The 14795-nt window shown below is 30.2% G+C and overlaps 2 protein-coding genes across 2 annotated transcripts; both read right to left on the bottom strand.

Moving 5' to 3' along the window:
- Positions 1-977: 977 nt before the first annotated feature.
- Positions 978-5192, bottom strand: LOC126832943 (poly(A)-specific ribonuclease PARN-like). Its single transcript, XM_050564005.1, has 15 exons — positions 4887-5192; positions 4601-4814; positions 4375-4517; positions 4155-4308; positions 3998-4091; positions 3739-3930; positions 3551-3672; positions 3347-3459; positions 3138-3248; positions 2446-2512; positions 1977-2032; positions 1807-1893; positions 1437-1725; positions 1307-1374; positions 978-1207 (listed from the first exon to the last, which is right to left on the bottom strand). The coding sequence occupies exons 1-15, from the start codon at positions 4903-4905 to the stop codon at positions 1053-1055; spliced, it is 1884 nt and encodes a 627-aa protein (XP_050419962.1). The 5' UTR covers positions 4906-5192; the 3' UTR covers positions 978-1052.
- A 7855-nt stretch (positions 5193-13047) lies between these two features.
- LOC126835661 (uncharacterized) lies at positions 13048-14435 on the bottom strand. Its single transcript, XM_050568394.1, has 6 exons — positions 14273-14435; positions 14146-14204; positions 13613-13775; positions 13471-13541; positions 13195-13366; positions 13048-13106 (listed from the first exon to the last, which is right to left on the bottom strand). Exons 1-6 carry the CDS (start codon positions 14433-14435, stop codon positions 13048-13050), a joined length of 687 nt encoding a protein of 228 aa, XP_050424351.1.
- Between the last annotated feature and the right edge of the window lie 360 nt (positions 14436-14795).

Genomic DNA, 14795 nt, shown 5'->3' on the forward strand with positions numbered 1-14795 from the left:
TTGTTTTAATTTATAATTTATTCCAAAAACAATAAGTCATAATATATCCAATAATACAAATCTATTTTAATTATTCATTTATCTGTAATGTATTTAAGTTTGCCAAAATGAAACTTTATTTGAAATTATTAAAGGTGCGTTCAGATGAAAATACAATTCTATTTAAAATTAAATTGATATTTTTAATTTATTACAATTTTTATTTAAATAATTATTTATTTATTTAATCAATCATAATGCCAAAAAATATAAAATTTGTTTTTATTTTTTAACATAATTTTTATTTTGATCTACTGCAGGAATTCTATGTTATGTTAGTACATCAGATTTCTTCGCATTAAATGAGAAATAAGTTTAAAAGTATTTTCAACCCTTAAAACAAATATTTTAGGGTACTATTCAACGGTTACTTTATCAATGTTTTCATACATTTTACTTTCTAAGGTCTGAATTATTATTTCAATAGTAGTTTTTTTGTTATACATAAAAAAAAAAAATACTAGTTTATTCTTATTTTTTTTATACTGTTGAAAAAAAACCATCAGTATAAAAAAAGAGTATGAAAAGTACATTAATTTAGTGCAGATGTTGTTTGTATAAAAAATGCTATTAAATATTTAATTAAATAAAGGGGAACAATTTTTTACCTCACGAAACATAATGTTAAGAGAAGAACAGAAAAAAATAAAAAAATAATTATTTAATGGACATTTTAAAAGTTAAACTAACAATAAGGGTATACATAGTCTTTTGCGTTTTCCCGTCACCGTATTTCCTAGTTAATTAAAAAACCGTTTACACTGTATGGTAGTGGCAATTACGAGTAAGTACATTTCACCCGATAAGATACTTTTTCCAAAAAAAAAAAAAACAGAACAGTTTCACTTAACTAGGAATTACTACGATTTGAAAATAAAGCTTGTATTTTTTTTGAACACATTTAAGGGCAATTTATTCAGTAAAATAAATTCAACACATTTATAAACGTATTATATTTGTATTTACAGATCAACGTTAGTAAAATATTATTATAGTATTATAATATCGAGATATTAATCCCACGAAGCGACCGGGAAAATAGTTTTGATTTCGGCCGTGTCGGAAGACTTGTTCATTTTCAACGTTTGTGCATAACTCGGCGTCGCTGTCCCCGCACTGCTGTAAGAGGTGGCCGAGCTAACGTTGGACACCGCAGATACGTCGGTTTCTAATCGAGTCGTCAATTTGAAAAAAAAAATATACAATGTTAAACACATAATATGTTATAGCGTTGTTTGCCAAATTATTGGCTTACGGAAAAACTTACCAATTTCTTCGACAGACTCGTCGGCTTCCATTATCGGACTTATACTTCCTCCTTTCGATACTCTTCGTCTGTGAAAAAAAACGAAAAACAATAAAATATCGCACCGAAACGACTCGACGAATATCGTTACCCTTTCGAGACACGCTGGATTTTTTCCGGCGATTGGTCGGTCGAGTGGCTGTTTGTTGTCGCATCCACGTCGTCTTTGGGCGGCGACGACGAGCATTGGTCAATTTTTCTCTTGGACGCTGTGGCCGCCAAATGTTTGACATTGTTCAACGACGTCCACGGCACCAGCACAATGTCCTTGTGGAGAGCTTGTAACTTCGGTAGGATTTTATTCATCGGTTTCGCTTGAGTCGGATCACGCAACGCCACCCAAGCCGATGTGTCGTTTATGTACTTGATAAACACGTTAGCTGTAAGAAAATAAACATCCAAACCGTTATTTAACAGTACAGCTGGGATGGTTTTTTTTTTTTTTTTTGCTGAAAACTCACTGAAAGGACTAAACACGTTGGTAATGTCGATAGTTTTCCATTCTTGCGGAAACGTGATGTGATAGACGTGCGATCTTTGCAATTGAGCTACGATAAAAACAAATAATATTGTGTTATTTAACATTTCAAAAAGAAACAAAACTAACGTTTCAATCAAATGTGTAACTCACGTTCCTTTCCGCTCAAGTTCAGACAAGGATCTTCGTTGTATCTTATCATGAATAGCCTATGGAACAAAAATATATTAAATTAGTATTTAGATTATTTGTTGAGATGAGACAAACCATGATTTTTGAGTTCGAACCGAATCCAAATGTAACTTATTTAAAAACATCTAAACCTGACCGACCCAAACTAATATAAGTATATACCGAATGATTTTATAAGAAAAGATACTTTTTTTTTTTTTACTAACTCAATTTAATCATTGAAATCCAATAGGTAGATTTGTTGAAAAATATTTTAAATAAAATTGTACAATAAAACATACATTTTGACCTAACCACCCTGTAATTGAGCTCACTTTTTTTATCATATATAAATATATTGCTAATGTAACTTATTTTTATTTTTTCATAAAGTAGTTTAGAGCTTGAAATAGATGAAAGATAATAACAAAAAATACATAAAATAACTAACTTGTTCATGTAAGACTTGAGACAGGAAGAATCGGGTAGTACTTGACCGTCAAACTTTTTCACCTTGCCTGGAAAAAAAATTAACGAAAATGTATTTAAATTACTTTTTTTTTCTTTAATAATAAGACTTCCACAAACTTGGCCAATTGCCTGAGGAATTATTACAACTTAAATAAATAAAAATCACTTGTAAGTAAATGTTTTGATGCAAATCTGAGAGATGGCAAATAAGGAAGTATCGATAAAACTATTATAGTGACAACAGTTATGTGGTTAAAAATTAATATTAGTGTTAAGGTAAATAACATTAGGGTCGATCGCCTGTCTAAATAAATTTGTTGCCATCGTTTCTTTTACGTAAGACCTAAGACCTAACATAATAATGAAAGGGTTTATGATATTTTTTTGGTTTGTTGTTAGTACTTTATCGAAAGGATATTCCATACAAATTTGGAACTAATTTTATTATTTTAAAAAAGTTGGTAATTTTTTGGATCTTTTTCTATTATTTGAATGAGAAAGGGGATGCACTTTATAATTAATGTTTAGTCTAAAGCACCTTTCAGGTAGGATTTCTGATTTATAGACTCATTACACAAAGAAATCAGTTCAGCGATTTAGAAGATATTCGCATCAAAGCTAAAAAAAACGTTGAACTGTAAATATTGTTAACGTCACACACCATTTAATTACCTAATAAATTGCAGAGATTGACAAACACAGAGCTCGTCAAATATGCATCGTAGCCGGCTTCGTGAGACTTGTCTACGTCTTCACTGTAACTGGTCGATGGTGTTTCTGGTTCTGAAAAAGAAAAAAAACACAAAATGAAGAGTTTTGTAATGTAACATAATCAGTGTAACTAATTAACATCATAATTATTATCACAGTTGTATTTTTACCTAAAACGGTATAGTTGTGTTCGCTTAACACTTTGTTTAAATCGTTTAACACCGTCGAGCTGAAATACTCTCGAAGCGGCTCTGTTCCGCTGATATATTTAGTATCCAAATAGCTAAAACAAAAATAATAAATTGATTAATAGACATTCGGTAGTTCACCAAATCAAAACTTTAAATATATATATATATATATATATAATATACCAAGGAGATATGACTTTGACGACTTCTTGAAATTCCGTAAAGTCGTCCGGTAACGGAAAACAAAACTGATGTACCATATGGCAAACGTCCAGCGTCATGTTGTGACCGATTATCGGTTTATTCTTAGAAAAAATAATAACAAAGTTAAACATTTCGATGAACTAATTTTACAACGATGGTAAACTTACGGAATTTTTAATTTTTTTTAATACTGCCGAAAAACCGACTGCTTTTTCCAGTTCGGCCAATTCACGCTCCATCCTTTCTTTGGCCATTAACTCTTTTGAACGGCCTTTGTAAGCTACCATTACGCTTCCCATGTCTTCTATCGATTTCGTTTGTAAACTTACTTTGTTGTCGGAAAATCTTTGATAAACTTCCTTTCATATTACAAAAACACAAATTGTCTTAAATATAACAACACGCAATGAGTACAACAAAACTCACTTGATAAATAAGTTTTCTTATAAAGGAATTGGTTTTTTCGGCAACAACCACTTCTGAATTTGTGTTGCCGTCCAAAAGTTCTTTCACTCTTTCGCTGTGAAGTATAAAAATTGATAACAAACAATTGTAGTTTATGACCCATTTAAATGGTACTTACCATGCAGTTTCTATTTCCGCCTTGTGATTTTCTGGTATCGGTATAATATCGACCGACTTGGACGGTGTTTGACCTTGTGAACAATTTTGTTTGTAACGATTGAGTAACTCGTCACGTAATATTTTCTCGTCGGGGATCGTGAGAAATGGAATACCTAAAAAGTGTCGTTAAGCGAGACGGTATGCGAGGAAAAAATTGAAAAATATAAAATGTGACGAACCGTTTTTGAAAAGTTTATTAAAGTCGAAATTGTGGTTGCTCAAGAACTCCATACTGGAAGACTGACAAAGAAACCTGCAGTCTGGCGCGTAACGGCTCATCGGCTTAGGAAACGTATAAAAGTTGTACGCTTTGTAAGTGAATCTAAAATTGAAAACGGGGCAAACGGTAAATGAAAGCGATTTAAATAATTTACCGTCTCTTTGTATATTGTATGCAATGGTTACTTTTTGTTTTCCGTGTCATACTTGACCGCGCAAAGACCGAATTGCACCATTAAAAAGTCCATGCAGTTTCCCCTGAGTTTCTGATAGTACTGAGCAGCTGTATCGAACACACTGACCATAGTGCCGTTGTGCAGTCCGGTGAACTCTCCGTCGATAGCGATGAACACGGCTTCGTCGATGGCCCGCTCGATTTCCGGCAGCATTTCATGAAAATCTAAACAGTTCAATAGGCGGTTGAATGAGTAGTGTACATTTATTTTTGTAAATCAAACAACATTGGTCTTACTTTCGTTGACCACTTCCATTATTGGATTATTGAAAATCGAAAATCAAAATATATCCTCCGGGTATATTACAGTAATATACAGTAATATGACCGAACGAAAAAACGCATTGAATAAGCGAGTACAAACAATACGAATGAAGTCAATGAACTAACACAAACGATTATTAGAAGTACAAAAACAAAATGCCCGAAATGTATACTGAATAAACAAGCACGTAAGAAATCTGAACTGTATTCGGTTTTCAATGTTTACATTGTTTTTCCTATCAGTAAAGAACAATATTATACCTATTTTGTTGTACCTATTTTTCTCCGAAATCACAAACCGCTCAAAAGCGTGGTACATGGTTCAAATTTTTCTTATCAACAATTGATAAGGTCCGCACATGGACCCATAAAGAAATGGACCGTTACCAGAGAGAGAGAGAGCCGAGGGTCGATATGGTTAAAAAGAGATGGAGATATTTGTTGGGCCTTCCATGGAAGAAATAATATCACGGAAAATAGTAATATGAAACACAAACATACCTGACAAAGAAATGTTTAACACATTTTCATTAAAAAATCGTATTCTAATTTTTTTTTTTAATGGTAAATAAATGTGTAATTCGTTCTAGCAAAAAAATATCGGACAAAGAGATAATCATGTCGCATCGGTAAGTTGAGACTTTATTAACTTGTATAATATTATTTTGTACATTTTAACATTCACATTGATCATAGATGATAATATATTACTAATAGCATTTGATTATATACATACTAGTATGTATAATTAATATGCCAAAACTATTATAGTTTGTATTATTATTATATTTTGTGATTTTTTATTATATTTAATATATAATAATAGGTATACCACGAAAGAGGTACTGAAAGTTGAAACGGTAATGATTTTATAATACCTAGTCAATTGTTTTAAACTTGGATGCGTAGATCTGTGAGGGATTATCACTATCAGACATACCTGATAACTTATTAACATTATTATACATTATAACAAACAAAGTTATAAACAATAACAGTTATAATATATTTAAGTAGGTACGTTTTGGAATTCTTTTACAAATTTAGTATTTATAAAGACATTTTTGAGTTTTTTTTTATTTAAGCTGTACTCAAATAGGTTTTTACTATTAAACTTTATAAAAAAAGTTTTTTTTGACTGTATACACTGTAACGTTTTTAATACTGAACCAATTTCTTCGAGTAGCAACTCCATAAATCACAAATTTCATCTAGTTGGTACTTTAAGGGGGTAAAAATTGGAAAAATTTACTTCTTCATAATTAAAATTTGAAAAAACCATTAGAGTTTTAAAGTCTGAACTTTTACTGACTATAATTTCGAGAAAAAGAGTTGGATCGAGTTAAAATTTATAAGGAATATTTATTAGGTATGCCCCCACAAGTAAGTAGTCTCAAATTTTAATCATACCCATTTTCTATCCCCCCCTCCCCGGAGAGGTGCAAGTTTTTTTATTTTTTGGATTTTTTAGCCGTAATTTTAGGACTTTTGAGTTGAAAATTCGCCAGTAGTTAGAATTCATGTGTATCCATAACGTATTAAACAGAAACACTTATTATTAAAACTATGAATATTTTGAATGACTAATGATAAACGCAATTAATGTATTTTATTAAAAAGAAATTACATCAAATTAATAACAGAATAAGCACGTAAAAAAAAATGAACTATACCATTCTAAAGGGAAAAAAACAAATGCTTCAAATTCTAAATGTATGTCAGTTAATTTGTAAGAATAGTATTTTAAATTGTAAAATTCGACATCAAACTGAAAAAACATATTTCTTCCCTTACTTAAACACGTACGATTATTTTTAAAATTTTTTTTTAAATCAATTCCCGCGCGTCGATGAAACAAACATTTTAAAATTTCCAATCTCACTGTAACTATTTTTTCCATGAAATGTATTTCATGAAAAAAATTATCTCTGTACATTTCCGTGTAAAACGCATATTTCTAACGAATTTCTAATCGTCGGTCGCTAAGATACTTATTGAGTACTTATTTTAATTTATCCATTCGAATACGGTAAAACTGTTTTATTTTGTTCGCCCCGAAAATTTTGGCGAAAACGATTTGTGTTCTTTTATTAATTTTTATTACAATTATCATTATTCTGTAAACTCGATTAAAATGTGACTTTCATCAATCGCATACAGACATTTAGAAGGCCGAGCACTTTAAGGTATGAGCATATTTCTTTGATACAATTATTTATTAGTCGGTTACAATATAAATATATTGCGGTTTTTCAAATATTTTAGCTTCGATGCAAAGCGAGAAGGTATTGGTTTTACTCTGATGTGTGTTTTTTTTTTATCTGTATACACAGAAACTTTTTTAATACTGGACCAACTCCTTCGAGTAGCAACTCTATAAATCGCAAATTTCATCTAGTTGGTACTTTGGTGGGGGGTTAAAATTTGAAAAAGTTTAATTCTTCACAGACGAAAGTTGAAAAAACAAAAAAAAAACCGTACGAGTTTTTAAGTTACAACTTTTACTGGCTATAATTTCGAGAAAAAGAGTCAGATCAAGTTGAAATGTATAAGAAATAATTATTTGGTATGCCGGCACACGTCAGTTGTGTCAAACTTAAACTATACCCATTTCCCACCCCCCTAGGGGGGGGGGGGTACAATTTATTTTGTTTTTCCGGGTTTTTAGCGGTAATTTTAAAACTTTTGGGTTGAAAATTTGCCAGTAGTTGGAACTCATATGTACCCATAACATATTAAACGGGAAAAAAATTCGGCACTACAGTTTTTTTTTAATTGCCGGGAAACTGTGTTTTCGCAGATTTCGTATATTTTAACAAAAACACCTAAAATCTTTAAGAATAATTGATCAAATCATTATAACAATTTTATTTATATCTATGCAGAATGATACTATTAGGTTTTGTGCTCAAGTACCACTTTTTACTTAAAGTTTACACAAATTTATTTATTTATTTATTTTTTTTTTAACTAAAAACCCGGTGTACCAGATGTGAGAAACGAACAGACACTAAAAACTATCAGTTGGTAACGTCTATCCGTGTTAGATTAGGTTAGGGCCCAATGATCGGTATCATAATATTGTGTTTATTACATGATATCACAGGCGACCAAATCGTGTACCTATCCGTGTACTTATTAAGACACTTAATGATTCTGATACGACAAAACCACTGTCGTTATCTCGTTATTTTATAGACTGCGTTATATAACCTTACCGAAGGTCAACTATGAGTATATAAGGTCCAACTACATGCAAATTATGAAGAGGACTGTTGTTTTTTGGATTCAGATTAAGTGTTGGTTTTTATGCAGTATACCGCCTCAAAATGTATTTTTTATTACACAATTTTTTTAAAGGAAAACTAATGTATTGCATATTGTTATACTGTTATTCATTTAAAGAGATTCACGCTTGATTGTTTAAATTGTCTAATATTAGATAATCTGCTTCGTGCTAATTTTAATTTTTTAGTTTATCAACTTGTAGCTCTAATTTTGTGTAAAATATTTCATTATTTTATTACTATGTACAGATTAAGATAAATTTTAATAATAATTAAGTCATAAATGAAAATACTTTATTTTACGCTTTGATGCTCATTTGTAAATACAAAACCTTCATTTAAAACTTTCTAACTTTGCTGGTTTATACTGTGCTTGGTTTGGACTGTACTGGCTTGAAAATACTAACTACCGATTTGCATCAAAGCGTTTATTCGAAAGTGATTTTATCACTTTCAGATTTAAAAATTCCTGTAAACCTGTGACCTCCCCATCCCCAATATGCCCCGACCCAACTATGCTCCGTCCCCACTATGCACCGACCCCACTGTACTGGTTTTTTTAGGGATGGGGTTGGTGAGGCGTCTCCTTCGATCCACGCCTGGTGTCTGGCTAGTACCTGCTTATAGGGTTTCGTTCATTACTTATACACACAAATAATAGCCATTTCATAGAAACGATATTAAACTATAAAACCTACAAACAATTATTCGGTTCGGTAGACACTTCAGAAAGTGACTCCGCGTTTTAGTATTTATTTGTAAACAATTTACGATTTCCAAGAATGTAACTTAATAGTATTAATTTGTAATATTGCGAAAAATGTATTTTTTCAACAACAAAAAAAAATAATTGCTGGAAACATATTTTCGTTTCCAAATGTGTATTTAGGCACAACATATAAGGTCGCATGTTCGTTTTGATAGCCAAAAAAAATAAAAATTTAGGTCACGACGGTGCTGTTCATGCGAATTTTTTGTTTTTTTACCAAAAATGATTTTTTTACCAACAGTAAACTGAATTTTGTGTACAAAAACATTATCAGTTAATGACACATTAACAGCATTACAACATTAGGAATCTATAAAATTCATTAATCATTGATCGTTTATTTTTTTCAAGTTCCTATCCGATAATTATCATAAAAGAGATTGCATGTCCACTTATTAAATTTAAAAATTGAAGCTGAAGCTCCCTCCATTGAATTATGTTGTCAGACTTATAAACTAAAATTAAAGTGGTTTCATAAAAATAACTTATAATTTTTTTTTGTTTTTAATTAGTCATCACTAGAAATAGAAATAATGAAAAACAGTGGAGGTTAGGTTGTTATGCGAATTATGCTCTTAGTGGAATCTAAATGTGTGAACGCATTTTTAAAGAAATGTAAATTGGAATCAAAGATATCCAGTAATAAACAAAATACAATATGGTATTTTATTGCCATGCAATAAAATTCAAATGTTCAAACAAGAAAATACGAAAAATGTAGAAATTAAATAAATGTAGTATGTTTCTTTTTAGACCTTTGTTTAACACAAATTATAATATTGCAGACAGGGAAATATAGGACACAGAAAATAAAAATACACTGTGCCTAGATTTTGTTAGATTAATACCGAACATAATTTAAGAGAGCAACTTCTTTTATTAATTTGTAACACTACGAAAAATGTGATTTTCATCAAAAAAAAAAAGCTCGTTGAAAACATATTATTGTTTCCAAATGTGTATTTAAGCACAAAAATATGCGGTCGCAAATTCGTTTTGATAGCCAAAAAAATAAAAATTTAGGTCACGACGGTGCTGTTTATGCGAATTGTTGTTGTTAAAAATATACTATGATAAACAAAAATTTAGGATACGTTATCGCTATGATCTCTATGCGAATAGAAAAACCTGTGTATTATAGTAAATTTCTAAAAAAAAATCATAAATATCCAATAAAGTTAAAATACATTAAGTTGCATTGTTCAAATAGTCTTTAAATGCAAGTTTTTTTGATACTTAAATTTTTACACCCTCCCACAAAATAATATAATTTTTCACTTATAATATAAAACTAATTGTAGTATTACAAAAATCTAATAAAATTACTTATCCACGCTGAGACGATGTAGAAGAAGAACTTATTGTGTGTACATTAGCTATGACTCATATTTTCATGTTTCATACAAATGTCAACTTATTTTATAATTTATAAGACATTTTTTTTATCTACAGTTAATTGTCTTTTGTTTATAAAAATATTATCAGTTTATGAAAAATTAACAGCATTAAAACATTAGGAATCTATACAGTTCAATAATCAATAATCGTTTTTTTTTCAAGTCCCTATCCAATAATTATCATAAAAGAGATTGCATGTCCACTTTTTAAATTTAAAAATTAAAGCTGAAGCTACCTCCAATGAATTATGTTGTCAGACTTATAAACTAAAATTAAAGTGGTTTCATAAAAATGACTCATAATTTTTTTTTCTTTAGTCATCACTAGAAGTAGAAATAATGAAAAAAGTGGAGGTTAGGTTGTTATGCTAATTATGCTGTTAGTGGAATCTAAAAGTGTGAACGCGTTTTGAAGAAATGTGAATTAGAATCAAAGATATCCAGTAATAAACAAAATACATATATATTATAACTAGACACAGTCAAAAGTTACTTATAGTTAGTAGTTTTATGTGTTTGTATTCACTACTGCAATCTTATTAAATACTACAAGTTACAACAATAAAATAATTAAATATAATTATGTTACTATTTTGGGAAGTTGAATTAAAAGTCACTATACTAATTCATATACATATACATGCAAACCCCTTTTATGTCTTATCATTAGTATTTTATATTTAGCTTCGATGCACAGTGGCAAAGGTTTGGTTTTACTCTGATGTGTGTTTTTTTTTTATCTGTATACACTGTAACTTTTTTAAAACTGGACCAATTCCTTCGAGTAGCAACTCTATAAATCACAATTTTCATCTAGTTGGTGCTTTGGATGGGGTAGGTAAATGTTAAAAAAGTTTACTCCTTTACAGTCGAAATTTGACTTTTTAATTTTAATTTAAATTCACTTTCAGATTTGAAAATTCCCGTAAACCTGTGACATCCCCGCACCCACTGTGCCCCGATCCAACTTTGCTCCATCCCCACTTTGCCCCGACCCCACTCTACTGTTTTTTTTAACGTTAAATTTATCTTTAACATTATTTAGGTCCAGTGTTTACATACATATCGAAGATGTGGAAAAGAAGCGGTCAACCTGTAGTGCAGATACAATTTTGGCGGATTCACTTACAATAAGGTTAGATTTTCTATTTAAAACACACCACTCAATACAATATTATTAGTTAGTAGTACTAACTTAGTACAATCCAGTTAGTATAATCTAGTAGTGGCCAACATGAGAGAATTCGTGCCAACAAATATTTCTCTGTATATTAAGATGGTTTTTTTATGGTGACTTTACTAAATTCCTTTAAAAGCCAACCATTTTTGTGAACGTAGTGATAGTGTTAATTTTTGGATGTAGTTTCTATTGGAATTCTCACACCCCTGAGCCTCACTCCTCTGTATTTGGTCTTATGGACTCGCCGGATAAATGACCAGCAGAACGTGTATGTGACAATCTTTTTTGGTCAAAAATCAAACGTTTGATTAAAACTTAAATAATTTTTTTTTTTATCACGGTATCGCCCAGACTGAGAGGGCGACGCTTTCGCTTTGCTTCCCTCCCAGCCTGACATCATTTATTTTTAAAATAAACTAATTAATTACAATAAACGTCCCCACTATGCCCCGACCCCACTGTACTGGCTTTTGTTGTTTTGATTTTGGGTTGGTATGTGTAGGTTGGTACGCATGAAGTGGTGTTCTGGCAGGGGCCGCGTGGTGAGGGGGGGGGGGGGCTGGATTGGAAGATTTTTTCGCAATTTTACGATTCAAGAGCTAAAAATGTGTCTAACATACTATACCTAATGGCAAATGAAAATTCAGGACAATTTGGAAGTAAAATAATATTAATTTAAAAAAAATATTTTTAAGTATAAATAACAATTACAATAATGTAGAATACTTTCTGCACACTCTCTTATAAAACCACCGAAATCTGGCAGCTGTACTATCTTTGAAGGTTTATTAAAATTATTAATTAATTTAATTTAATTTAGATCAATTTTATTATACATATGTTTAATTCGGTTTAACAGCAGTCCGACTAAGTTCATCCTAATTTGCATAGCCAATTTCTACTAAATTTGACGGTTGTCTTAATGAATTATTTTAATTTACATATTTCTTAAATTTCACTTTATACTCTTTACTACAATGGGACAAAGATAATTATAAGCCGAACATGGGGCTCGTATTTTTGGCGTTGGAAAAGAGATTCCATAGGTATTAAGTTTATAAATCGCAAAACGTCTTCAACAAATTATATTGTTTACCCAAATTAGATTACTCGTCTGACTCTGCACATTTTTATAACTTAATTACAGTTAATTCGAAATATCGTTTTTGAACATTCCGGTTATTTATAGAAAATGAGAATAAAATAAAACCAAATTGATATGTTATAATATGTTATTTATTTAATTAAAAACAATTACATTTATTGACTGAACCGTTGAATCATTAAAAATCCATTATATTACTTATTATTAAATATCTCTCGACAAGAAAAATAAATTATTTTAATTTTGTATAATATTAGACATAAAAGCGTTGTATTTTAAATATTATAATTAATAAATTGAGCAATCTGAGGGTGGACACCAGCCTTCGGGCTATTAACAAAAAAAAAAAATAAATAAATAAACATTTCAGTATTTCAAATATTATTTTTATGATTATCAAACCTCTTTTTGCTCGACTTTGAACAACAAGTATTCGGCAACGTTTATTCTTGTTTCTAAAAAACAAAATGACAATATTTTAGGAGATATTTTAGGTCAGTAAACTTGCAGGTTAGCTAGTTAATGTATAAGTGGTGAACTTACCATAGAAATTAAATGTCATTGGAACTTCCGGATTTGAAGTGTTAAATTCATTAACGAAATTTTCCGCTTCGTTGCCGGAGAGTAAACCGTCACCGTCCCTGTCAAGTTTTTTGAATTTAGATATCATTGATCTGACCTCTGGTGTACTTAACACCTTTTCTTTGCAAATGATCTAAGTAAAATTATGTACAGCGTAAAAAAATGAATTAAATAATTGGGAAATAACGCATGACAGCAAAAAACAAATTTAAATTGATAAAAAATAAATTATACTACATTTCTTGGAGCTGTCTTAGAACGTTCTGCCGTGATGATCATTAACTCCATCAACTGTATAGCAGCGGGTCCTATGCAAGTTATATATTATACAAGAAATCACAATGTATCTAACGTGAATGTATTTATATTTTATTCTTACGGTTATATCTAAATAGTAGTATGTCATGATACGGCGCAGTAACCATTTTTAACTCTATGATAATTCTTTTAATCTCCAAAGGATCGATAGAACCGGATTCAACTTGATGATGTCTATACAATCTAACGAACTCTTCTATTTGTGCTTTGTTTAGACCAACGCCCTATAATGTATGAAAGAAAAAGGATACATATTAGATAGCTGAACAAAAATGTCAACGCATTTTACATTTAATGCAAATGTATAATTTTCAGCGATTTATTAACTACTCTTTTGTAATGATTCTTTATTTTTCGCTTAATAAACAACAATTTAGTATCCATTTTTTTTATCCAAAAAAATCTATAACATCAATTTTTTAAATTTTCAAAAAGTTGTTTTGTGTTTTTTTTTTTAGAAAATCCTAGTTTTTAAAAGTTTTATCTGGGTTATACTATTATTTGTTATAATATGGTTTTTCGTTCGTTATTTATTACAGTTTCCATTTCATATCTCTAGAGATACTATTTTTCGTTGCACAAAGATTAACTTACTTCCGGTAGAACTTCTAACATGATTAACAAGAATTCCGCTGCGTGAGCAAGACCACCGCCTAAAATTAAATAAACAAAGATTGTTAACTTGAAGTAAACCTTAGCTTCGATCTAAATTTAATACCACCTCTACTAGACCGAGGAATATATTGTTCGGCCTCTGACATTGGTTTAATATTTAAGTCTGCAAATACATGTAATAGTTGGTTACGATTAAGGTATCCATGTTGTCCTAAACGTCGGGCGTGTCTCATGAATACTTCGAGGAACAACTCTACTTCAAAAGGCATCAGGGTTGCAACCTAAGTACATACACGAATATTTCGCAATAATGTTTTAACAATATTTTAATATTTTTTAATAGTTGATATGTTTTACTGTTAAACTAGTTTTTTTAGATCAAATACCTCGAAGTTGTCAATTGTTCCTTTATACGCTAGCACCAAATATAAGTTCATAAAATATATATAATAAGGCTCATCTATATAAATTAAATAGTACATAATTAGTTTTTAGTAACAAACATAATATTTTTCAACAAAGCTTGGCAATTTTAAGATGTATATTGTATATATTACATTCAATTAAATTATGTGCACTTAACATGTGTAATTATTTAGACTGATAAAGTACCTAGTTACTTAATATAG

The sequence above is a fragment of the Adelges cooleyi genome, unplaced genomic scaffold (assembly GCF_023614345.1).
Source record: "Adelges cooleyi isolate 19-005CV unplaced genomic scaffold, UGA_ACOO_1.1 ACOO_flye_CR_arks_rails_tigmint_CR_PRNA_1, whole genome shotgun sequence".
In the NCBI taxonomy this organism is placed as follows: Eukaryota; Metazoa; Arthropoda; class Insecta; order Hemiptera; family Adelgidae; genus Adelges; species Adelges cooleyi.